This window comes from Molothrus aeneus, chromosome 9 (genome assembly GCF_037042795.1).
Source record: "Molothrus aeneus isolate 106 chromosome 9, BPBGC_Maene_1.0, whole genome shotgun sequence".
In the NCBI taxonomy this organism is placed as follows: Eukaryota; Metazoa; Chordata; class Aves; order Passeriformes; family Icteridae; genus Molothrus; species Molothrus aeneus.
Window position 1 is genome coordinate 14,514,571 of NC_089654.1, and position 26,938 is coordinate 14,541,508.

Consider the following 26,938-nt stretch of genomic DNA (forward strand, 5'->3'; position numbering starts at 1 on the left):
GCAGAATGAGCCTGGTCTCAGGGGAGCTGTACAGCTGGGACAGAGCTATGCAGCTGAATCCTCAGTGGTCCTGCCCCAGTCCACAGGGATAGGATATTCCATAGTTCCTGGCGTGTGACACGTCCTGGCAGGACTTTCTTCTCCAGGTCTTCTCTTCTGCAGTCAGATCAGAGATGTTTACCTTAATCAGGGCAGGTTTAAACTTAAGAAGAAAAAAATAACCCTTAAATATAACCCTTTATTAAAATAATCCTTAAATATTGCATATTTCAGATCTGTTTATTAAGTACACAAGGATTTGAGTATTCAGGCAAAATACTGTTCAAAGTGAGTAGAAAAACAGCTAAACTTGTCAGTCCAGACTTAAAAAGGCAAGAGAGTCATCCAGAATCTGCAGCAGAGAGCTCCCCTGTTGTGCTACTCACTTAAAAAAGAATTGCCTTATTTTGCTTTGAAATTGGCTCTCCCAAGAGAGAGAGTTCTTGGGTTTTTTTATGAGAAAGGGCAGCAAACAATCTCCATTCACCTGTTCCACACCACTTGCTGTTTCCTATCCCCTCATGCAGATCTCCAGCAGTGATCACATACTGCATATTCTACACGTGAGTTGAGCTAACAGCTTGCTCTTTTACTTGCAGGCAAATACATCAAAACTTGTCAAGTGCCAAAAACATACCCTTGTCTAAAATGTTCTTTTTCTCATTTCAACTTATTTAATTACCTCATTTCAACCAATAGTAGCCACAAAGATCACAAACTAATGGACTATGAACTGCATTTTCCAATACCACACTTGAGTAAACATTTAAGCTTTTTCTCTTTTTTGAGTGGGAAAAATCCTCTGTTCCAAAAAATCTCAAAGGATTTGGCATTTTAGCTAAACTGTTTTCAAACTTACAAGCACACTTCTAGAATTCTTCCCAATATATAACATCTTGAACATTATTTGTCTTAATGACAGATATACATATTTTAATTGCTTATAAATTCCTCTATGACAGTGAAACTCCTACCAAGTCAGAATATGTTTTTCACTGTTCTTTAAATAAAAGTCAAGAATTTGCATGACTGTGTAGGAATATATTACACTAGCTAGCTGAATAAAGAGTTAGTGAAATAAACACTTAAATAATGTTTTTGACAAAAGGTTTGGCTAGTTGCAAGCTAGCATGCTTTAATGGTTATTAGTCAATTGGAATCTTGTTTGCTTCAATAAATTCACTGAAAATCTGTATATTTATAATGAAATTTAATATGAGCTGTTTAAGTCAAGGATTTTGGTGATTGAAACTGCAATTAAAATTAGCTTTGAGTAATTTTGACTAAAAATTAAATCTCGCCTGTAAATCAGCTCTAAGTTGAGCTCCTCATTATTAATGCAAACATTTCTGAAGGAAAACCAAATAGTATTTTAATGATAAAGTCATTATAAAATTTAGCCTGCAAGCCATAATGTAATTCAAGGCACATTCCCATGCTTTTCTTCCCTGTCCATTAAAAACCAAGATGTTTCAATACATTGGCTACAACTTTATTGAAGGGCTGGCATCAGCTTGGGGGACTTTGATGGCTTCTACCCTGTTTCTGTATAAATGTAAGAGGGAGGGAGCAGACAGAAAGCTACAGTGAGAGGATTCAAGCCAGCTTTAGAGAAGGACTGAAAGGTCCTGAGAGCAAAACTGAGCCTACAAAGAGGACAAAAGTGGTGAAGTCCTTTAGCAGGGCAGAAAGCCATCTCAGGGGAGAGGGAGGGTGTGCCCAGGCAGAGCTGCAGCCTGGCTTACTGAGCTGGCACAGGAATTTCTGTGCAGAATTTCAGGGTAGTTCAACAGCCAAAGGAAGCACAGTGGAACAGGAGAGATCCCAGAGCCAGCACAGTGCGGGCAGGTCTGTGAGATGGCAGAGGAGCCAGCTGTGCCCAGGCTCAGCCTGCCAAGCCGGCAGCCTGCCAGCCCTGCCTGAGCACTTGGCCTCCTGGCTCCCTTCTCCATTAGCAAAGGCCAGGCATTAAATACAGATCTCGAAGAGATTTTGAAACTTATTACAAAAGTTGCTCTGCAGAAAGCTGAGTTTATCACAATGACTGATCACAGGCACAGGTGGCACACTGTGAAATACTCTCTGCACATTCAGACTGTCACTGCAGAGAAACATCAGCAGCAATTGCCTACTTGCACACATTCCTTCAGCTTTTTAAATCTACCCTACAAGCAGCAGATGGCTCTTGTAGAGCACCACAAAAGGAGTGTCTGGAGGTTTGCAGCCAGGGCTCCCCAGAGCACATTTGCCTGCCTGCACCCTGTGCCACAGGCAGACACAGAGACCCTCTGTCCCGTCCTCTTCTGCTGGATAAACCACCCCTGCTACTTTTGTTTTTCTCACTACTGAAAAGCTCTCGCTCACCTTGCTCCCCAGAGGAGGGCACAGGCAGAAGGAAGGCAGGGTGCTGAGCAGCCAGAGCAGCACACAGCAGCAGTACCAGTTCACAATGGGAATTGGTTCCTTGTTCCCCTCCACACCCTGCTGCATGTATGGCCACGGAGGAAAACACAACCCAATGATTGCACAGTAACCCAAGAAACCCATCCAGGTTACCTCAGTTTAGAAAGAAATACCAGAGCAGAAAAGGGTGTGTAACACAGCAGAAGCCAAAAATGTTAATATGTAACTGTAAGGAAGAGTTTTGTGAGGTAAGTGCTCTGGTTCACTTTTAATTGTCTTTAATAGTTTATTGATATTATAACCAAAATCAGTGTAGAGAAACACACTGAAAGGAAGCACATAAAGAACACAAAATTATGCATACAAATCTATCTAAACTAAAGGTTGGGGTTTTTTTCATCTGGTACTACTAGAGGATGTTACTGAAGCCAACAGGTCCTACAGAGACAAATTATCTCAGAAATGCAACTGTTTTACATTTTGTTTATTATAGAAATTGTAGAGGCACTGCCTGTACTTGAAACAGTACGGTACACAGTACACTTTAAGGATCTGAGAATGTAAGTTTTCAAAAACATTTTTTAAATGCAGCTTTACAAATTAAAAAAAAAAGTTACTAGTAAAAAACCATGAGGCCAAATGAATAAGTTTTTCAACCAGAGAACTTGCTTATTAGTAAGGGAATCTACTTGTGGTTTTGTTTGGCTCTATTTTTTTTTTCTTTAACTGTAGTATCTCCAAGTTCAGATAACTTGCTGAACTCAAATCAATCACTCCCAAGCAGCATTATCCCACTACTTTGGTCTTCAATACCTTTTAGACTAAGGAGAGCAAAGTGCCAGATCCATTTTCTCTCCAAACCTGTTTCACTTACATAATGTTAAATTATGGAAAGTACAGCAGCACTCATATTTCCACCATGGTTCTGGATATTTCCAGTAATAGTCCATTTCTGTGGTGTCATCTTTTGGACTGGGAAGGGAGTGGGGCAAAAGGGATGGAGATGATTCTTTGACAACTCTTATGTATCTGTTTAAGGTTTTCATTTATCATACATCCTGCATAAAAGACCAATGCTATATGGTACAAATAGAGAGCCTCAAGAAAAGTACTAATCTTACCAAAAATATAGAACCTCAAGACTAAATATTTAGAGTTGCAGAGAGAGGAAGTAGTACCACCAGCCACGAACCACAGTGCTCTGTACACACAGTCAGATAAGAGGCTTAAAAATCACTGTCAGGGCACACAAGAGCCACCCTGTGCATGTAAGTGACAGAGCTGTTCCTCTGCAGACTGCTGCAGGCTGACACTGACAGTAGAACTGTGGCACAGAGGTACAGGGGCACCTCCACCGAGGTATTACAAAGCTCAGGCTCCAACTCCTGAAATCCCTTTAGCACAAAGCTGCTCTAATGCACTAAATTGTCTGAAAGCTCTGATACACTGCAGGAATTTGTTAGGGACAGATAGCAAGTAACTCACTAGTTACCACAAGTTTAGACTTCAGACGTTGGTAATTTAAGACTTTCTGAAATTATGGTTTACTAGGTCTATATATGGAGTTCAAACTAAAAACTTTGCTGCAAAGCCTTCATTTAGTCTCCTTTAAGTGTGGTTCTGGAAGGAGCTGGCAGGTCATCCTATAATGCGGAAACAGACACAGCATTTAAAGCATTTAAAAGTCATTCAAACAGCCTATACATTGTGAAACATGCCTAGAAGAAAATACCTGTTCTGCTTCTAAAGTAAGTTTCCCATTTTTGCAGAACTTCCAGGTCCTCTCACTGATAACTACCAGCTCCATTTTACCATTCAATAAATCAGCTTTCTTTCACAAAGCCTACAGAATGCAATAGAGACTATTCAGCACAACAAGTCAATTTTACTGTTTATTTTCAGGACATCCTGATGAGGACCTAAATCATACCACTGCTGATTAAAACAAGTCACTTGACTGCATCTGATCTCTTAAGAGATTCAGAGCCTGGGTTCACAAGCAAATGTGTCAGTGGAGCTGTTAGAAATAGCACACTCCAAGACCTTTTTGCTCAAGACATAGAAGTTGGCCTAATGGCATAATTAATAGAATTCAGGTATGTGAGTCTTTAATTCTAATATCCAAGATAAATACATTCTCTAGAGCATCAAATCATATACTTCAGAGATTTTATTTCATTATCTGATAGCATAAAGCCTATGCTGTAAGACATTCCTAAAAGGTCAGTGTAGCACTGGAGGATAAGGACATAGCAAGTCTAACTTGTCTGAAACTTTCACCTAGCATTCTAGAAAAAAAAGCTAAATACATCTCTCATCTTTGCATGGTGGTAAGAACTGCTGCTTCTTTACTGATCATGCAGATTTGGTTTGTGGGGCTGTTTGATTTGTTGCCTTTTAGTTTAATTTTCAGTATAGAGATAAGCTTAGTGAAATCAGATTTTTCACTGTATAACTGGATTTCAGTTGTGCTTTCTACTGCATCTTTGCAAAGACCTTAAGAACATGCAAGAAACCACACACGTAGCATAGCTTAAAGAACAAAGCTACAGCAAAGCAGCTTACCAGTCTGCAACAAGAAATGTCGTTTTCTAGACTCATATCACAGATAGGAGAGCAGACCCAAGTACATGATCTCTGGAAACCCAAGGGTACAAAATTGCTTCCTCTCCCTCTTCCCCCGGCCCCGACTTTGTTTCCTTAAAGGAAAGAACGTATCATGCAAAATAACGCAGTGTATTTTTTCGGTGTGTTGCATGGATTAAGGTAACACCGTATTAAAAAACCGCTTGACACAAGACCTTTGCCGGCGCCCGCAGTCCGTACGAGCTGCCCGCGCCCCAGCAAGGCAGGGCCCCGCAGCCAGGGCTGTGCGAGCGGAGTCTCGAATGCTTGGAAACTCACGTGTGTGCTCCTGATCGCGTGTCCGTGCCCGCACACACCGCGACGTCTGTCCGGGACAGAGCGACAGCCCCGGCTCTGCCCCGCCGGGCTCGGGCTGCGCTCCGGGGCTGCCCCGCCGGGCTCGGGCTGCGCTCCGGGGCTGCCCCGCCGGGCTCGGGCTGCGCTCCGGCCGCTGCCCGCTCCGCTCACCGGCACGGCCCGGGGCTCCGCAGAGAGTTTTACAGAAGTGAAGAAGTTTTGCCAGCCCGACTCGTGAAGCAAAGGCGCATTGCTCCCGGAGCCCGGCCAGCCCGCAGTAACAGCGCTCCTTCCCACCGCTGCCCCCTCACCGAGCGCCGCCCCGGGACGCGCCCGCCCCGCGCCCCGGTCCCACTCACTCAGCGGCAGCCCCGGCCCCACTCACTCAGCGGCAGCCCCGGCCCCACTCACTCAGCGGCAGCCCCGGCCCCACTCACTCAGCGGCAGCCCCGGCCGGAGCGGAGCAGCGCCAGCGCCGCCGCCAGAGCGGGCCCGCCCGCCCGCCCCGCTCCGCGCCCCGGCCCGCCCCGCCGGCCTTAACCCGTCCGGCCCCGCCCGCACCTGCCCCCGGCCCGAGAACGGGAGAGCTCGCCCAGGACTTGGTTTCCTCCCTGGGACCAAGGTTTGGCTCTCCCCCGGCACGGGCGGCTGTGGAGAACGCTAGCGAGACCCCCGAGCCGCGCAAGTCCAAAGGGCTGTGCTGCCCGAAAAGCCCAGCAGAAGCTCCATCACCATTCACACATCAGGAAACAAACGCAAAACCCAGATTAAACTGCAATAACTTCTGCGAATAGATCCGGACAGTACAGACAGGTAGAGCACACTCGCAGCTGTTCTTTGAAACACGGTGTAAAAAGCAAAAAACCATTTCACAGCCAGCAGTGTGATACAGAAACTTGGTGGCTCATGCCACCTCCAAGGGGCCAGAGTGAGCACACACAGCTTTGCAATCAAAGACAAGCCAAACTCAAGAGTAGATGGTAGTACAAAAATCGCATTTATCTGAAGTCTGTGATCAAGCAGATCTGACCCATTGCTACCCACCTCAATCACTTACTGAGCTGAGGCCAGGCATATGCCCACATAGTGCAGACCTAGGCACAGGTCTGCTCAGAGCTGAACTGACTAAACAAAATCTCAGCAGATCTCTGTCCCACTTCTCAGAAAAAAAAAAAAAAAAAAAAAAAAAAAACCTCGGAATAAGGGCCCAAAATCTTACTGATCCTGTTCCCCTCACTTGAATGGTCACCTTGACAATGGTTCAGGAAATTTTCTTCTCTTCCTTCCTGTCCACGTCTCATCAAGCTTCTCATTGTCTCATCCATTTCTATCCTCCTTTTGTTAAGTCCTACAAGCAATTAGCAAAAGCTTCCTACTCCCAAAGAACAAGACTATGAAAGGCAACATCCCTTTTCAGAGCACTTTGTGAAAGTTTATGTTCCAGTTCTGCTTCCATTACTGGGCATTACCTCCTCAGCAGCTCGAGTGGGACCACCTATTAGCCAGCAACTGTGTTCAAATCTGTATTAATGTGCAGAATTCAGAGTCAACATATGCCAGATTTCCTGTTAAGTTTCACCTCTGTGGAACAGAGAGGCAGTAATAGCCTCCAGAAAGTGTGTCTTATCTTCTTTTTCAAGAGGAAAAAAAACAGAACACCAGATGGTGAAGATAAAAAGTGGTTTCTACAGCACATTAGTGACCTGCTTTAATATGGTGGAGCTGAAGCAGCAGTCTAGCTAGCAAGCATTTCATATGATTGAAATAATTTTAAAAAATCAATACTGGACAAGAAAGCCTTATGATTCCATTACAGAAATTAAGTCTTAAAAACAGTTAAGAATTATTAAGTATTCTTTGCATTTCTTTTGTTGATAATGCTTTCCCTCATTCCCTGGGGGGTTCTCTCACAAACAAGTATTTATGTGAGCAGTGGTTTTGGCGGGTCACATGAAGAAAGAGCTGGAGGTTGAGTGAGGAGCCACAGCTCCAGCACCTTGGCTCGGTGTCAGGGGCATGGGAGGCACCTCAGCTGCTCCAGGGAAGAGGCACCAGCCTCTGCCCACACACTTGCTTTACTATCTGCTTCTGCTAGGTTCCAGTCTCTAACCCAAGATTCCTGTAAGTACTGGCAGAGGGCACAGCAGTAAGGAAAATTCAGTTCATTTTCAGACATGATGGATGTAAAATGTTTGATTTAAAAAGAGGCACTGCAGAAAGCTAACCAGTAAAATAGCTGCAAATTCAGAAAACATCAGCATCTTGTACATCACCAAGTAGACTGCACATTGTAAGGGGGAGAGGGACCTTGGCACCCAGTTAATGCTGACCCTCCTGCAGTCTGCAGAAGAGTTTTTGGGTTATCCAGGGCCCCAGAGCACACACCAAAATACTAACATTGCCCCAAACAAGTTCTGCAAATAAACACCAGGAGAAAAGTTGACTCTTCTGTCATCAGTGAAAAACAGTAATGCTCTGTTCTAGATCACACAATTTATGAAAAGACAGTTACAGACAATCTTTGCTAAGAGCACAGTGTCTTGGTTATTGGTAGCAATTTCAGTTATAGCCAGAAGCTGTAGTGAGATTAGGCCACAGCAACACATTGCACAGCTGGGATGGGAAGAAAATTCACTGTCCCAAATACATTTCAACAATAGAAGCATTAAAATGTGCAGAACCTGGATGCATCAAAATCCTGACACCAAAAAAATCTGTTCTAGACACCTAGCTGCAGCCAAAGCAATGGCATTCACTTTCAACAACAACAATAAAAGTAGAATTGTTACAAATGTAAACACTAGGCAGGAGACTAAAATAAACAAAAGAAAGGGGGGAAAAAAGGCTGCCACTCATCTCACTCATATCAGGGCAGCATTTTGAATTTCCTTTGCCATTTGAAACACTGACAAGCCAGAACCTGCAGAGAGCACCGTTAGTAGTTAAGAACACGCTGAGCAAGACTGAGTCCAAGCCAACACACTGACATCACCTACTAAAGAGTGGCTTTACTACTAAAGAGAGCAAATAGTGCAGAGACACAAGTGGAGCATCTCATATAATAGCACACCCACCCCAGGAACTGTCAGCATCCCTGGAAGTTTCCAGAAATACCTGGTTAACACTTATGCACTACTATCCTGGAAGTGCTTTGAAGTTCCCCAAAGTCCTCTGTTCTCATTAAATAAAGTTTTTAAAGGGGAAAGAGGAAAGTACAGTCTGCCCATCCCAAAGACAGCTGCAAAGTCACCTGAACAAGCCAACTGCAAGGCTCATTTGCTACATATTTCCTTCCAATTAACATGTGCTTGAAATAGAAGTAAAATTCCATGGCACTGCTTTTGACTGAATTTGTCCTCTGGATTATGACAATACAACAGTATAATAGTACCAAATAATATAGTATAATAATAATAAATATAAACAGTATAATAATACCAAAAAAAAAAAAATCTTTCCAGCAGCCTTCAGATAATGCTTACCACGAAAGCTTCCAACCCTGTAAAGATGTATTTAACTATAACTAAAGCAGTAAGTTGAATTTGGACACAGTATAAATCAATATTGTGGGTATAATAGAAAAGACAGCCAAAAAAGATAAAAGGATAACAAACTGCTTTATAGTAAAGCTGTTAAAGAAAAGACTGTGACCTATAAGTGGTTTGTGGTAAAATTATATACAAGACCGAAAACAACAGTTACTTTCCACTTTTGTGCAGCTTGTTTTACATAAATTTAATTCAAATAAATCAAATGTGCCAAGTAGAAATGACAGGTTGAATTCATCAAGTGATAAACTCCTCCCTTCATTACTTCTTTTTATTTAATACTTTTAAACACAGGATTCTTTTTTTAAAATTATTTTTGTATAATTCTTTTTCTTATTAACAACAGTTGATTCAAGGCCATTTTCCTTCCTCCTCAATGTCATTAGCAAACAGAGCTTCCACAGACAATGCTCAAGGATCAGTCTTCTCTAACATGACAGAACTTGAGGCAAGAATACAGAATTCTTCACTGCTCTCCTCCAGACACAGCTTCTGGGTCTCCTGTTGGTCAGCCAGCTGCTGTCACACCAATAGCTTTCTCCCCCCAAAACCTGAATTAACTAAAACAAGTTGTTCATGAGGCAGATCCAGGTGGCAGGTTCCATTGCAATTTGGAGAATTATCCTTCTCCATACCACAATGCTTTCTTTGCATATATCAGTAGTGAATTTCAATGTGCGGCAATCAATTAATAAGTATCAAGCTGTCATCACTCTGTTGTCTGCAAAGAAAAAATTCACAATTCTCCAATCAGCAAGAAATGCAATAGGAAGCATCTACCCATATGAGCTCAGATTTGATCCTTCTGTTCTCTGCTCTCCCATTTCCACATACAACTCTAACTCCTGCACTGGACAATGATGCAAAACCTCCCACAGCAGCAAAAGCTCAAGATTTTCACTCCACTTTCACTCCAGGCTTGTGCCCTCAGTACTGCACAGCATATTATGGTGTATGCTTATTATGCTCAAGCACACAAATCTCTTACTCTGCACAGTGACTTGCAGGTGAAACCTGAAGCCAGAATTCTTGTTAATTAGTTGGTTTGCATGTGCCCCCAGCAGCCACTGGGATACCTGCCCATCATCATCACCTCACATGTTCCTTTTGTGGCTATGTGTCCCTTTCTGCCAGGGCACACCAAAAGTATAAAATTGCATTTCAGAAAAGCATCAGTATATAATTAGACAACAATCCTACTGCTAAAAGGAGATTTGTCACACCAGTTGTGATTAAGTGTTCACATTTTGGTCTGCTCATTCTCCCATAGCCTGGCTTCCTTGCACAGAGCCCACAACATTCTGTGCACATGAATGGATTATCCTGGACTGTCTAGGGACAGTGACAAGGTCCCTCCTGTCTCTAACAGGGCTTCAGAGGTGTGTTATGCTGCCTCAGAAACAGAATTCAAAGCAGACCAGCAAGCACCAGATGAGACATTTGTCTCTCACCACCACCTTGAAAAGGACCCCTGCCACAATGCCTACAAGAAGACATTTACCAGTGTGTTTCCAATATTCTGGCAGATGGTATTCAAACAGTGTGCCTCTGACACTGCATAGTTTTGGGATTAAGCACCTGTGGCTGAATCAGCCTCTCACTTTTCTGCTGCTACTCCAAGCTTAGTAGCAAAGCTTTTTAGAAACAGCTTGAAGCAAAAACTTGGTTTGCTCCAGAACCCTTGGTAGTTTCATGCTGCACTCCTCAGCCCTCTCATCAGCTTCTGCATAGCAGTTTTCATAAGAGTACAACAGTTAAAACATGTTTAAGCTCAGAACTGCTGCCTTTGCATCATCAGCTGACTAAAGATCTAACATGAAGTAAAGTGCAGGAGGAACAGCAGCACCCAAATATTACCAGGCTGAATTCTGGATACTCCAGCATTTTGCAGTGAGAAGCTAACTGTTGTGCTTCTCAGGAAAACACTCATTAAAAACACCCTACTGACCTCCTGCAGCAGCAGATGAGTGGAAAAGAAGTTCTGTCTTTTCTGTAGCCAGCACTGCTATGGTCTTTTAGAAATTCATGTAAATCTGTTGCTGGAAAACCACTTTCTTGGTATTTCTGAAAGAAAAAGCATTTCAATTACAACACATGAGAAGTTACTGGTCATGACACATTCTAAAATTTCCTCTAGAGTGTGACAGTTAAACCAGATTATTTGGTTCAATAATTCAATATGTCTGTAGGAAGGAAAGAATCCATTCCCATCCTAGAAACACTACATAGCTTGCTTTGTTCCACCAACAGTGTGACAGAAAATTCACATTGTTCAGTAATTCTTATGTTTTGTTTGCTGCCCATAAGGCCAAGCAAGTGATCTCAGGCCATAATGGCATTGATTCTCCCTTGTTCACAGTGAGATGCTGTGCTCACTGCAAGTGCCCTGGGCTCCTTTTCCCTAAAACCTTTAATTCTGGATTTGAAGGGTTCCAGTGTGACAATTCAATATTGCCATGCTGAAGAAATGCTATGAAAAAACAAGTTCAGCATACTGAAACAGCTCCCAGTTGAGCTGTGAAAAATGCTCAGAGGGACAAGTCAGTATAACACCATTTTGCCGATCAGACCATCCAGTAAACTAAGAAGCACAGACAATTAAACTATATTTTGAGGTTCTTCAAAAGTAAATCTCTTGCTTGGTCTGGAAGTTGTAGTTTGTGTCAGACCAGCCTTATTTTGCTGGCCTGTGACACCAAGACAGAAAGAGATGAGGGCTGAAGGCTGGGATCCACATTCCCTTCCCACTGGCCACTGAGGCTACCAGCAGCACAGAGGGCAGAGAGCACTTGAGGTCAGAACAGAAGGCAATTACTGAAAAATGAGGTTCACTTTCAGACAGTCCATACTGGAAATGGATGGCACAATTTTAACTTGAATGAGAAGTAGTGCACCTCTCAGAAGACATTTCCTTTTAACCACACATTTCTAAGCAGCACATTAAGGAGGCCTGGACACCTAAATGTCCAGACTTTGGAGTTATCTGCTTGAACCTTTCCAAACTCCTGCCAAAAGCACATCTCTGAGATGTCAGTAAACCCAGCCACCCTTTGCCACAGACTAAAGGAAAATATTTTAATAATCTCATCACACATCAGAAGCAATTGTAGATGGTATGGTGTTGAGTGATTAACAAGAATGAATGCAAAACTGAATGGAAGTGTAACAGAAAACAAATGCTTTACCTTTATGGTGTCATAGGAGTCAGTAATGAGTGCAATAAAAAGGCTGAGGATCATGTATATAAACAGACTGATGAAAGAGTACAGATACAATCGGCTGAACATCCACACCAGGGAACTCTTCTGCTGGATTTGAGCAAATGTTGCAAACATATCATCACCATTGACCAAAGAAAACAGACATTCAGCCACTGTGTTCAGATCTTCAAACTAGAAAATGAGTACAAATTATTAGCAGAATGTGAAAATCAATCAAGACTCAAAGATTGAGTTTTACTCAAAGCAGATAAAAAAGCCAACTCAGACAATTAAATGCTACCACACTTTCCATTCAGGCAAAAATATACATCAGTAATAGAAACATGTAGAATTATCATCTTGACTAAGCATGATGTGTTGAGATTAGACATAAGAAAATTTATTATCAAGAAATAAAACTTACAATGTTCAACAGGCAGAACAGTCAATAACTGACCACCACAGAAAGCTACTGAATTATAGGCAATTTTGGACCTGCAGAAAAGTATCATTCCATTTCCCAAAGCACAGCAGGAGTGATTTCACAGAACCTATACAGTAAATTAGTGGTAGTATGCTGGGAACACACCCACATTCTCTGGCTTCCCAGCTCTGCAGCATTACTGGAGTATGGGTAATAAATCAATACTGTGTTCAGGGGCTAGAGTCAGCACATAGCCTTCAGAACTCAAATGGTCCAAACTGAATTAACAATCTGTCACTCAGAAAGACCTCTATGAGCTCTAAGTACAAGCTATAGCTTTATTATGAAGCTACTGGAGCATACCCTGTACAAAAACCATGGCTTAATTTCAAGGACAGTCTCTTAAACTCCAAACTCCATTTCCCCAAACTGGAATGTGTCCTGAAGCTACCAGGTAAACCCACTTCCCATTTTGCTCTGCCTTTCCAAATAACTGGATATCTTAACTATAATTTATTGGACAATATGAATTAATAGCCACATTAAAACATTGTGCATTATCAATGAACTAACACAATTGTGGCCCCACAATGAAAACAAGATGTCAAGTGGTACATGCTTGTAAGGAGAATATATTGGTGCACAGGAACAGCAGGTCTGGTTCACACCTATGGCTTACTCTATTATTATTTTTTAACTGAATTTTAAAGCCATTGTGCAACTCAGCAGTACATTATCCAGGAAGAAAGGAGGCATGGCACAGGTGATTTTTGAGCAGCTCAAGTTTTGATGCACTGACACAGGGACACTGCTAAGGACTGCTCACCTGGAAGCCCCTGGGCTGACATAGCACAAAATGCAGGACACCCACTCCCTCTCTCTGACTGTAATAGAGGGTGTATTTCTATATTTTTGAGCATAAGGAGCTCTCCAGTGTTTCTGCACATCGGGGAAGGCCCTTCCCATCTCTTCCAGGAGGGCTCAGTGGCTGGAGAGCCCCAGGAAAGCAGCCCAGGGCTGGCCTGCCTTGCACAGTGCCACATTGCCTTCCTGTGGGACACTGGGGAACTGGCAGGAACGGGAATCCTCCACAGCTCCAGCTGCTTTCCTTGACATTGATGCATGATATTTAGGGAGGAGGTAACATTTTCATAGATAAGCATGATAAGCATGTTGTTGACTGTCCTTCCTTTAGCTCAGATAAGGTACTTGTTGCAGGGAGGTTACAACAGTAATTATGCTGTGCCTCATAATATTATAAAACAACTGAGCCTCTGGTGTGGCAAAAGATCCCTCTGCATCCAGCATCCCCCAGAGAAATGTATTGCCATCAGTGAGAACGTGCAGACTGAACACCTGCATTGCCCAAAGGGGGAATTACAGTAAACTAGAGCAATGCAAGCTCTGGGGGCAGAGCAAGCTGGAAAAGCACTGCAGCATGTCCCTGTTACACACACACTGTGTGCACCCAGAGATCCAGAATGAGGAATCAGACATTTGTTAGTCATTAACAGACATTTAGAATTTGCCACGACAGGATTCTGCCTCTGTTCAAACTGTCACACAGAGCATCTGCCAAGAGGAAAAGCAAACAAGCTTTAGGGTTGTTTTGGCTTGTGTTTGAGAATATACAAAGCCTTACTCCTGCACCCGGGTTTCAGACAAGACATACCAGGCACACACTTTGATACGAACCTTAAGAAAACAAACAAACAAACCCACAGCACGCCCCCACACAGGAAGCAAAGCAAACAAGACAAGCATTCATCCATTCCTTTATGAGTCACAATTTAGGAGCTGAAGTTACATGGCACAGGAAAGATTTGGAAAAACAAGGCCAGAGCCAAGGAGATAAAAAAAAAAAAAAGTTCCAGCGAATTATTTAGTGCCTCTTTAACCCAGCTGAAGTGGGATTGCCAGAAGAGGGCAGAAGAGACAGACCAATGCCCATGGCCTGGGCAAACCATCCCCTCACCAAACCAGCCTGGTGCTGGAGAGCACGCTGACTTGGGGCACACAGTAAAAGCAAAAATAGTTATTTTGTTACAAGAAGCAGGTAGAAGGAAGTCCAGAGGGAATGAGAAACACTCCCATGTTCACATTACAGCTTTTAAATAGACATTTCCATTTAAGACACATTTCTGTTGGTTTGGCTAGGAGCTACACACACACACACACACACAGATATTCCCATCATTACACCACAAAAGGAGGGATACTGCTGATGTACCTTTTCATGATAAGGTCCCAGGACAATCCAGCCACAGAAAGTATAGCCAAGATAGATCATCCCAGCACAACAGCAAAACCGCAGCACTTTCGGCAATGATGCCTGCATAGTCAAAATGAGTACCTACAAGTCAGAGTGGAACAAAGAAGAGGGGAAAAAGCAAAAAAATTTAGAGAGAGATCTGGAAAGAAAGCATATATATATATGTTTTAATTGTTAGAAATTTGATTCTCTCCTTACATTGTAGGTTTGAAAATATCCCAGGTATCGGATGACTCCAACCCAGACAAACAGAGTTGAGGTTCCAAGTAAAATGCTGCAGACATCATAACTTGTGAGGTTCTGGGGGATCCAAACAGAGCAGATGGTCAAGTTACAAAGCAGTAGATATGTCAGCTTGACAGCTATTCAAGTTCCAGCAGTTCAAACAAACAAAGCAGGGCAGCCTAATACTGAAAGCCTGTTGCTACATCAAAAAATCAGATCAATGTGAACTTCAGTTATTTACTGAGATCATTCAAACACAACAGTGCTGCAAATGAAGGTACGCCTATGCTGATATTCTTGAAATTTTATATGAAGTGCAAAGTCTGGAAGAAAAAAAAGCCCTTAGTTTGGCTACAACACAGTTTCAAAATTAGATTGGATAACTCAAAATTTTTGTTTAAAAAGAAGGTTACTATTTGCTGTTGGGCAAAGAAGGTCTCATTCACTATTTAAAAAACATGAGCCATCATTTACATGAAAAGTGACCCTTGGGACTACAGCTCTTTCCATGCTTACATGCATTTACATCTCTGAACAGGTTCTCTGCCAGCAGATCACAACCTGAGCATTGTTTTTACTACAACCAAATCTACTTTCACTTTACTTTAGAAGGCTGGAACTGGTTGCAGTAAGCACAAGAGAGCCATCTAGCTCAAGTTTTCCTACCCTCAATCCCCACCTCAACCTACAGCCAGTGATTCCCAAGCGCTTCCTCTGAAGGCCACTTTGGGATCTGCCTTTTGAGCCTCAGTACACATGGAGCAGGAGCAGCACACCACCTACTCTGTTTTTCCCAGAACACAAAGTTTTGTGAACACATGAATTGTTGACACACATCTATTGGAGATTAAAAAAAAAAAAAAACTAGAAAAAAAACCACAAAACCAACCCCAAAATCCTCTTGTCAGCTGGACAAAACACATTGATTTCAGCAAGCCCAGGCAGGGAGGTCAAGGATGAGCAGGTCACACACTGTCTGTGCCAATGCTTGCCAGGAAAGCAAGCTGTGACAGCTATGTGTCCAGTCCCACAAGCCATCAAGAGCCCTGTGTCATTCAAGGGGAGGACTCGTGCCTTCCCAGTCCTGTATGTGCTACTTCTTACAGAACAAACAACTCAAATTGTTGGGTCTTTCTGTTAGGAACTGTCTACCCACAGGTCCCATACCAGGGATTAGGGGTCTTAGAACTGTGGAAATAAGATGTTTAAATGGCCTACATGGTCTTACTGAAAGACTTTGGGGAAGAGTGACTAAAGGTAGTTATTAGATGAACTAGGAAATGGACTGAAATAAGCAAACAGATTAAAGCGCATTGCATGTGGTTGTAGCAAGATTCGTATTTTAGCTGAAGTATGAAATTCTTACCTTGGCTTTTATTTCCATTTTTAGGATTGACCCAATGATTGTCATGACATCACTGATAATTACCAGGACATACCACCCGTTCAGGAACTCCAGGCGGTCAGCATAGCACACACGGCGCTTGTGTTTCTCCAGGAAGAAATTCACAAATCTCTGTTGACAAGCATTTAGATCTTTAGTTACAGGTCACCTTGGATGAAAAACATGGCAATGTTCAAGTTCCACACAACCCATTTTCCTATAGTATTCACTGGAATAGCAGCTTAAAGCTCATTCTCAATGGCAACAGAAATAAATAGGAAAAATACTTAAGATGGATTTAGCCAGTGAAAATGAACTTTCCAGAGATCACTTGATTTCAAAACCCATTCCCACCAACCTAACCACAGCCTGCTAACCCCTTTACCATAGGTTCTACCTACTTCTAACACAGCAGGGCACCCAACTAAAGAAGTGAAAAAGAACTCAAATGCAACTACAGGGCAAGAGTTCTCATTTCCAATAGAGCAAACAATATCACCCCTGCCCAGCACAGCCCATCTGCTTTCACTTGCTCTTTTTACTCAGGAATAAATGTGAAGTGCCTATTCCTGAGAGCAGTTTGACAATGCCTCTGTTGAATCATGTCCTCTTGACACTTGGTCTTGTTTCCAAGCTACAAAAAGGATATATTGAGCTACATATACAAGTATTTGTGTTTTCATATGCTACCTACCATGGACTCTAACTCTCATGAGCCACATGCTTACAAAAAAAAAAAAAACCCAGCCAGAGTTAGATTATGTGCTGTGCTTTACATTTTTTCTGTTAGAGCTGGCTTTGAGGTATATTCATTAAGGCATTAATTTATAACTAGACCACAATGGGAATTCTACTCTGAAGCCAGGGAAGAAAGATTTGTGGTTTGGAGGTGCAGGACACATTGCCTGTTTGCAGTACAAAGACTCAGAATCATTTTGTCTAAAATTCTGGGGGAAAGAGGGGAAAAAAGTATGCTTCTTTTGCCCATGGAGAGATACAACAAAATACCTCAAATTACAGCACCACACAAACAGAAGTAAAATCCATTCACAGTTAGCAATTGTCCACCAAGATATCTACACATCCTTCCTAGAGATAACAGTCAGAGGGATATCTTACAACAGATTTTCTCACTTTAATACCCCATGTTCAAAAGGTCCCCTCACAAGACCAGCAGCAGAGAAGGCAGAGAGCAAACAAGCATTAAGGCCATGGGCACTGTGCTCACCTTCTGCAGCCTCCAGGCAAGAACGATGGATCGTGTGCAGAGGATGAGAGAAGCCAAGCAACTTAATATGACAAATCCATCAAAGGCTAGAATATACTGAGTGTTTTTCTGGAGAACTGTAAAGAGACAAGGCAATAAAGTAAGGTGAGTCTTTTCACATCTCTTTTAATGCAAGTTATGTGACATTTTGCAACAATTCATGCTCAAATACTCTCACCCCATAAGCAGACGGGTTACAAGCTATATTCTTCCTGCAAGCATGTCTTGAACACAGCTCAGCAGAGAATTACATCAAGACAGTCATGGAGACAGGGTCACAAGAATGAAAAATATGTTCAAGTTCTTCAAAATAAACCCAAAAATGGGTACATTAATACAGGTATCCTCCTTTTTACCTATCCATCTGTGCTTCCACAGTGTTACAACTACATGAGGCAAAAGAAATGCAGATTTGGTCTGTAGCAACACCATTAAATTAAAAAAAAAATCCCACCTTAGTCTGCAATAAGAAACTTGTTGGACTTTCTGTACTGTTTTCTTTTCATCCACAAATTTAAAACTCATCATGTGAACACAAACTAGGTCCTTTGCTTCCTCACATCAATAGTCCCTATCTTTTCCATAACATACATTTTTAACTATATGAAAGAGGCCAACACTCAATTTTAATTGTTGCAATAGCCCTTCAGCTCACCTTTATTACTGAAATATGCATGCTCCCTCAGCTGGTAATTAGACACAAAATAAAGAACTCAGGAACAGGTAATTGAAAGACAACCACAAGAAATTACTGGACAGAGATGCAAGCCAAGGCACTTTGAGATTATTCAGAATATTCTATAAATTACCACTTTAATATCTGTACAACACAGCATTATCAGAGAAGGCAAAGGGCAGGCCACCTGGCATATTTATTAATCAAGATACTATATAGCACACTACAAAATATTGTTCCATCAGTCCTTTACAGCAAGTCACCACATGGGAGAAGCAGTTGCACAGTCTGTCACAGCTGCTGTTTCTTTAAGGGCCCTTTAGTGCACATTCCTGAGCTGTCAGACCAAGCCTTAACACTGGAAATACATGGCAGATGCCAGCCTTGTTCATACACATCATTTCATCTACCAGCAGTGGCAAAAAAAAAGCCAACACGAAGAACAAACTTTCAGAAATAGTATGCTTCAATCAGTTAGAAGAAAACAAAATTGAAAGCTGTTGGAGGCTTCAGTTGGAAATGTATCCAGTGTTAGTGGGTTAAATTGAGTCATCTCAGAGCAGCACACCAATTAAAAATCTGTGGAAGAAACATTCACCCTCCTTGCAGGTGGAGCTCACTGCCAATACACACTGGCATGGAGAGGGGATCGTGTCATCTCACAACACCCTCACAAAAGGGATTATTTCCTAGCTCTTGACTAGCAAGAGGTAATGAATAGGCAAGTTGCATTGTTTTATGGCCAGGGGGATGAACAGGCTGGACAGACTGCTACAGACCAGGGAAAACAAAGGGAGACCCATAAGTGCTGTTCTGCAAACACACATGCACCACACTTACCTGAGTTAAATATGTGCCAGTCTTTGCACTCCTGAATGTCAGTGTCACTATCAAAATAGACCTTGATTTTTCCACTGTGGGCTCTATTATTGAAAGTTATCTGAAAATACAGAGCTACATCAGAAACAGGAACAGCAAGATTGCATTCCAGAAAAATTAGTCCTGTTAAGTTCCTTGGACACAGCATGCTTTAATACTGTTGATCAGATAGGCTTTAAGAAATTTGCCACCATAAATGATGGTGTAGGTATAATTTGAGTAGATGACATGTATTGCTTACAGAGCTGTATTCCAAGAGGCCAAACTTCACACTTAGTCTTTAGGTGAAGAACAATTCCCTACCCCTCTCTCAGGTTATGAGGTTACCAGCTGGAATATGTTACAAAGCAACACTGTCCCATGGCAGCACCATTTCAGCAGCCTTTGCAAAGGAGGGATGAGGGCCAGCACATGCTCAGCTGTGCTTCTCCTGCAGGCCAGATGTGAGGATGACACCTACACCCCAGCCTGAGCTCTCCTCACATGTGCAGGGATGGAAGTGCCACAGCCCATTTTCACTTACAGTGTTTTGAAATGCATAGCAGTCAGGCAATTCACGAGCATGGATTGTCTGAAGAGCAATGCCTTTCAGCTTGAAGGAGATTTCAACCTGTATAAGCCTGCATATTTGAAAAAGTGCACAAAGATATTTAAATATCACAGAGATATACACAAACTGCACAAATCAGAATCCACCATATTAATATGAAAGAACAAGTTGGAAAAATTTAAAAACCACATCACTTTACCTGTAAAATTCAAGATTGAAAAAAGAAGAGTTCAGCTTCAGTTCTGCCTTCTCACCAGTTAGTTCCTTTGGCTTTAAAAGGATACATTCTGGAAAGACAAGAGGAAAATATGTTAGCATAAAAATTTCACATTGAAAGTGGCATTAAACTGAGATGATCAGTGTGTATAGCAAGTCCTAATCAGGCAAAACATGAATTTTGAGCAAACCTATTCAGAGGCCCAGCTAGTGGGGTCAGAAGCAGGTTTGTGTACCAACTTGTGAGCAGCCAGGACTCGTCTCTGAGAGGCAGTAAGGGGACCCAGCCATGGAAAGTACAGACTGCCCAGCATCCAGAATTCCCTATTTGAACCTCCTGCACAGAGGGGAACAGGTGTGTTTAAGAAAAGGAACAACAAAGCACCACCTCAGCATCAACTACAAGGATTTTAGGTGGTAGAAGAGAGCCTCTTATAATCACAGCTCTCTTTTCTAGACACCTGCTAAAAGCCAAGAGGGAAATAGGCAAGAAGCATGGTGATGTTCCTGTGATGGCCACACAAAATCTATTTGTTTTAAGCTTTAGAACAAGAATTCAAGTACTCCACAGCAAGACATTTTAAGTACAACAGTACTGTACCTGTTTCAGTAGAAATATCTATGCTCAGTGTATCGTTGGTAGGAAGCATGGGGCCTCTCTTGTACTGCTGTTTACAGATTTTTAGACCTGATTCTTCATGTTCGTAACCAAGTGTCCCCAAGGATATGTTCTTTAAGTTCCTGTACTAGTTTAAAAACAAAAACAGAAGTTAGAGAAAGTAATCTTTTTTTTGCATTAGAAAGCGAACTGAAACCTCAAAGTTATACGTATCAATACAGGTTTTTAAATTAAAACTCACACCTACCTGATTAATAACATAAAAAATGCTATCATAAGCATCCTGTTGAGTATATATACTGCAGCTGTAGTCATCTTCATCAGTTCCAGAATAGCCTTTCAGGAATAGGTGTTTGAAAGCAACAGTGTTTTCCTCTTTGAATGAGACCACCAGCTGGTTACTCAAACCAAAAAAAACAAGCTGACAAGAGGAAAAAAAAAAAGAAATGGATTTGAATTTTGAACAGTGGTCAAGCACCAGCATTTTTGGAAACAGCTTTAAATTACAATAAACACAAGCCAGACAGGTGCCTTTTGCTGTAACTCTGGCAGGAGCAGAGCACCCTTTAACCAATGGCACAAGATTCCAAAGCCAAGGTTATCATCTCATGCAGGGTGACTGAAACAGACTCACTGCAGCAACCAAACAGACAGCTCCATCACTTGCAGCTTTTACACTTCATGGACAAACAACTCCAGCTGGGATTTGCAAAAACCTCTGTGGAGGATACAAATGGCACACAAGCTAACTTAACAGCATACCTGCTACCCCTGAAAGGCTCTGCTTCGCTATGGACAAATTCCTGCTCCTTTCCTACCCCTGGCATGGCACAGGATTAGAGCAGTAAAAAGCCTCACCTGCCTGACCCAGGTGCTGCTTAAGGAGGCTGTAACAAGCAGGAACAGCAAACTGCAGAGTTACTACTGAAGACTTGTGCTCCCTTGCCATTTGGATGGTCCCATTTCCACCACCAAGAAAAACAAATAGAGCCTAGGAACTGCTTGGTTTTCCACAAGAGCTTCTTCATAGGCACAGTAGCAGGAGGATATCCCCAAGCCTGACATCTGAGCAAAACCAAGGGCTGACAAGAAAAGTCTCAAGCAGCAGTCCAGAAAAATCTTGTGGCCTTTGAAACCCAAGCAGCAGAGCACCCCTTCTGCTCACAAAGGACAGTGGGAGACTGGGGCAGCAGACAGAAAAATTACATGTTCAGTGATACCCCCAAAAATGGAAGTCAGTAGGTTAAGACAGGTGGCAGTACTGAATCTTTCCAGAGACCTGTAAAGTTGTATTTTGTGTCATCATTCACATGCAAAGTCTACTGTCCTGTCTTTGAAGGAAGAGGAACAACCCAGCCTGTATATTTAGCTGTTCTTGCAAACTGTCAGATGTCAATCTTGCATTTCAAAGATTCAGAAAAAGTAATTTCTACTTATATGTGTCTCCCATTTTTCTTCCCTCCACATGCAGTCACTGTTAGAGGACCGTATGCACTGTGATACCGTTGCAGTTTACAAACACCCTCTTCTTTGCCTCCATGTAGTATCTCAAACAGTATACAACTTTTTAAATGCATTATTTGATTACAGAAGCAAGAGGAATGTCCAGTTCCTGCAGCCCAGCCATCCCATCATCTTCAGAAACCAGAGCATCTTCACATTGAACGTGGACACCTTAATTTCCTGATTAGATATCAGGAAATATCACTTTTGAAATAGTCCAACAAAACTGTAATCTAAGAATGGAACAAAAAGCAGTACTGTGACAACAAACTTGAACACAGTGCTGAATTTAGTGGCAAGAGTAATTTGCTTTAAAGTATGTCAAAAATGGCAAAATTTTGACATAATACTTTAAAGCAAATTCCTGCCCTAAAAAGTACTTTAAAGTAATGACTGCCCTAAAAGCCTCCAGGAGGCTTTTATAATTTATGTTATTCTTCCCTCTAGAAACACCTTTCATAGTATTTTTCCTTTATGGACTGAAGTGGGAGGTTCAAGCCAGTAACGAGTACCCAGGATGGCAAAGGCCCAGAAGCACAGACCTGCCTCTCTTGCTACTCTAAGAGTAAAACCAGAGGCTCACCTGTGTTGTAACCATAAGTATCTTCAAAATCTGCAAAGCCAATTTCCATGGTATCTGATGTCTTGCTCTGTATTTTTCACATGGGTTCATGAAGTAAAACTTCAAATCCTCTTTCAAAGCCGTCTCTTTTAGATCTAAATCTGACTGAGTCATCATATTTCTGCCACAAAAAAAAAAAAATTAATTAGAAACCAACAGAATATTTTGGCAGACAATTTCCTCATTGCAGTATCACCTCAGATCACCACATGACATAAAAGGTCCAAAATAGTTTTTTGGGTTATCTTATGGAAATGCAAAAATATTTTCCTGTCATCACATCATTGAAAAGCATTCAAACACATCTGATCATTGAAACACACCATTTAGACAAATAATTAATAGCCATTAAATAAGAGGGTCTGTAATAGAAGGAAATGTAGACTTGCTAGTACTCTCTTTAAAATGTATTTGAAACAAAGAGGGACCACTGTTAACATGTTTGTCTGAATAACCCACATTCTAGCAGAAGAAAAGACCAGACCAGAACACAACTTGTAAAAGCAGAAGATCAGACCAGAACACAACTTGTAAATTTTTTTTCTCTCTTTACATGTTAACAGGATCATATCTGACAGCAGCTGATTATCAGTCCCATTTACCATTCAGAATATTGCTCCCAAAGTTCTGAATTTTACAAAGGATAACATTTTGTCTGAGGCTCAAAACCAAAAGCATCGATTCCAAGTTTTCAGATACTTGGAATACTTTTTCATTTTTACTTTTGTGTCCTCACCTGCCTGAAGTCCAGAGATATTTAAGCTCAAACTGTAGATCACAAAGCACATTTGATTTGCTAGAACCAGCTGTCCCACAAGAAGAGAAATTTCAGTTAAAGAAGCAGAGTAAGGCTGACACTGTGGGGTTTCCTCAGAAGAGGAAGTGAAAACAACAAAAAAAAATCTATTTTAATATTAAAAGCTCAAGAGCTATCTTTCCTACACAGCCTTAAATCAATCTTTCATGAAGATGATGAGAGGCGGGATGATTTTGGTTGTTGAAGCAGGAAAAACATGAGAAGTTTCCAAGAAAAAGGAACTGTGGGCAGCATCCCTATTTAAAATTATAATAAAACCATACTGGACTAGCTTCAGTAAGGTCTAAGATACAAAAACTTTGAAAGATGTAAACACACCTGACAGAAGAGGATGTGATAGTTCCAGATGTGAGCACTGATCAAGGACACAGGTACAAAGATGCTTCAGTCCTGACTGACACCCAAAGACATCACTGCTCCTGTACCAGCCTCTCCCACAGGCAGCAGTGTTTGTGTGGGCACACAGTGAATAAGAGCTAACCCAGAGTCAAACTGACAGCACGAGGTGGGAAGGAAAGAGGAAACAGAACAGGGTTAAGCCAAATCTGGCCACATTTTAAAGCATGAAGGTATGACATATGAACCACGCCAAGACTTCAGCAAACTCCTTCCCTAATCTTCCAGTAAAAGCATATCAGAAGTGACAAATCTTTAAAATAAAAAAACCAAACAAACATAGGCCAAAATCCTCACAAATCAAACAGCAAACTTTATAATGAACTTTTTTAAAAAATATTCAAATACATAGCATGAAAAACATAATGCTTACTCCAAAGATGTGTCAAGACCTTACAGATATTCCAAAAACTTGATGTTGACTAATAACAGCACTTTCACCTTTACACAACTCTCACTTGTGGGTAGGGATTATTTTCATTGATGTCTTTAGCTCCCTTTATTAATTAACTGTAGAAATTATGAGCAGGAAATTTGTCAAAGAAAGCAGCACTTTTTTTTTTGCTTAAGAGAGATCAAAAATTCAAGTTTGTATCACTGTTGGACTTTGTCTTCCAATTAAAAAAAGAGGCATTCTCTGGTGTAGTATTTAAGAATTCATTTTTAAACAGGTGAAACAGGTAACAGGGCAGCAGGTGAAAAAGATCAACTGGTTTTGAATTAATTCATTTCTGGGCTAGATTAAAAATTACATCCAAATAGACCACATTAAATCAGCAGAACTAGAACCTTCAACCAAAGCACTGAAGAAGTTTAAAAGCTCCAAGAAATTACCACTGATTTACCATATTTAAAACAAACCATCTAATTCTACCACATGGTCATTAGCCTAATAATCTAAACTAATTGAAACAAAGTACCCAGCTCAGGACAGAGCAATGAAGCAATTAAATCCTGACACAGTAGTGTAATTAACACCACTCAACGGATTTCCATAGCGTGTTTTGTGAAGCACTGACACATTCAAATTTTTTTTGTGAATGAAGACTAACTGTATAATGCATGCTGAGGTGCACATCCAGGTTCATGTGTCTCATATATTATAACTGGTACTGACTCAGTTCTAGCAGCTGCACTGCTGTAACCAACACCGCACTGCTGTAGCTGGTAGGACAGTCTGATGTTCAGCTGGTTTGTAGCGAGGCATTTTAGAGCTCAACATTCCACTCAAGAAAGAGGTTTCAACAGTAAGTACTACAATTTACAGCTACCTACTCATGAAATACACGTGTAGTAGTTAGCTCTTCAACCAGCAGAAAAAGCACCATTGAATCAAGAGCTAAAATGCGCTTAGTAAGTGAGCGCAGTCACTTTCTTTAATGAGTAACTCACTAGAGCAGCGACACTAACAGTGTCCATCAGAGCTCCGTATCAGCAACATTTATCTGCTTGAGCGCTGTATCTTGGAGAGCTATTAACGAGAACCCTGCGTTCCTAAGGGGGCAAGAAGGAGAAAAAAAACCGGAAAAAAAGCCATCATTGAGTTCTACATGTCAGCCTGGGCAACCCCAGCTTCACCTTCTCGATCTGTACTAAGCTCAGCACGCTACCAGAGGACGGCACCGCTTCGCTCTTCTCAGAAGCGGAGGGGAAAGCGCTGCCGTGCGGGGCTCACACCGTCAGTACCCTCTCAGAAACGGAGGGGAAAGCGCTGCCGTGCGGGGCTCACACCGTCACTGCCCTCTCAGAAGCGGAGGGGAAAGCGCTGCCGTGCGGGGCTCACACCGTCACTGCCCGGCTAAGCCGGCCCGGCAGCCGCGGGCGGAGCGGCCGCAGCCGGGGCAGGCACGGAGCTGCGGGCAGCGTCCCGGCGGCGGCAGCACCCACTCACCCACCCACCTACCTGCCTTCCTACCTACCTGCCTTCCTACCTTGTGCTCAGCCCGAGGCACCCGCGCCCGCTGCCCCCCTGTGCCTCCCGAGCGGCTCCCGCCGTCCCCGTGCCCCGGCGCTACCGCGGCCCCGACCGGCGGGATGGAATGGGATGGGATGGGATAGCCCAGCCCAGCCCGGCCCGGCCCCAGCCGCTGGCGAAGGAGCGCCCTGAGCCCGCTGCCCGCCGGGCGGGCTGACCCGAGGGCTCGGCACCGCGCCCAGCCCGGCCCGCTTCCCTCACCCGCTGGCGGCGGCCCGCCCGCCGGGGAGGGACTTGAGGGGGATCTCCATGGGCCGCGGGGTTCGGCCGCTGCCCGGCCGGGGCAGGACTGCGGCGGAGCAGCCCGGGCCCTGCTCCTGCCCCGCCGGCCGCGCCGCCTTTATGGGCCCGGCGGAGGAGGGAGCCAGCCCGCCGCACACGTGCCCTGCCCGGCCCCGCTGCCCCGGCCCGAGCGCGGGGCTCTCAGACACACGGTGCGACTCTCGGGGATGTCCCGTGCGGGGTTGAGAGTTGGACTGGATCATCCTTGTGGGTCCCCTGCAACTCAGCATAATCTCTGTCATAACAGGAGTTGCCTTACTGCCAAGGAGTAGTTGTAGGCGCGGTGATACCATGCAGGGAGGACCGCAGGTGAGATTAGCTACTACAGAGTTGGTTGTCTTGCAGGTTAAGAGGTATTTAGTTCCTCAGAGGATGTGGTTTAATGCAGTTACTCCAAACTAGGGCGTTCCAAACAGAATGTAGGCTCATAAGAGGCATCATTGCAGCAACTGAGCTCTCTACCTGCCCACCCAGTGGACATGGGCAGCACAGGATTCTTACACAATGCTCTCAGATCATGCTGTATTTGGTTGTGGTCACACTGTAAGGGAGAAGAAGGAACAAAAGCCCAGACAAACATCCATATGCAGTTTCTCAACATTAGCTGCAAGGGCATTGTGTCAGCTCATGCATGAAGGTTTTCTTAAGGCTTCTTCTGGCATTAGCTACTGCTTGAGGCAGGAGGATGCTCCTCATAGGTGCAGCCATAGGTTTTGTTT

The 26,938-nt window shown here is 42.8% G+C and overlaps 1 protein-coding gene across 2 annotated transcripts; it reads right to left on the reverse strand.

Annotated features, from left to right (window-relative positions):
- Nucleotides 1-9,501: 9,501 nt before the first annotated feature.
- Nucleotides 9,502-26,188, reverse strand: MCOLN2 (mucolipin TRP cation channel 2). Of its 2 annotated transcripts, XM_066555720.1 has the most exons (15): nucleotides 26,139-26,188; nucleotides 25,541-25,543; nucleotides 22,711-22,870; nucleotides 20,872-21,045; nucleotides 20,607-20,751; nucleotides 19,989-20,076; nucleotides 19,763-19,859; nucleotides 19,201-19,300; nucleotides 17,646-17,761; nucleotides 16,400-16,549; nucleotides 15,007-15,108; nucleotides 14,767-14,889; nucleotides 12,098-12,304; nucleotides 10,861-10,976; nucleotides 9,502-9,633 (listed from the first exon to the last, which is right to left on the reverse strand). In XM_066555720.1, the coding sequence occupies exons 1-15, from the start codon at nucleotides 26,186-26,188 to the stop codon at nucleotides 9,597-9,599; spliced, it is 1,668 nt and encodes a 555-aa protein (XP_066411817.1). In that variant the 3' UTR covers nucleotides 9,502-9,596. The 2 variants fall into 2 exon arrangements, with proteins under 2 accessions (XP_066411817.1, XP_066411816.1); XM_066555719.1 differs by lacking the exon at nucleotides 25,541-25,543.
- Between the last annotated feature and the right edge of the window lie 750 nt (nucleotides 26,189-26,938).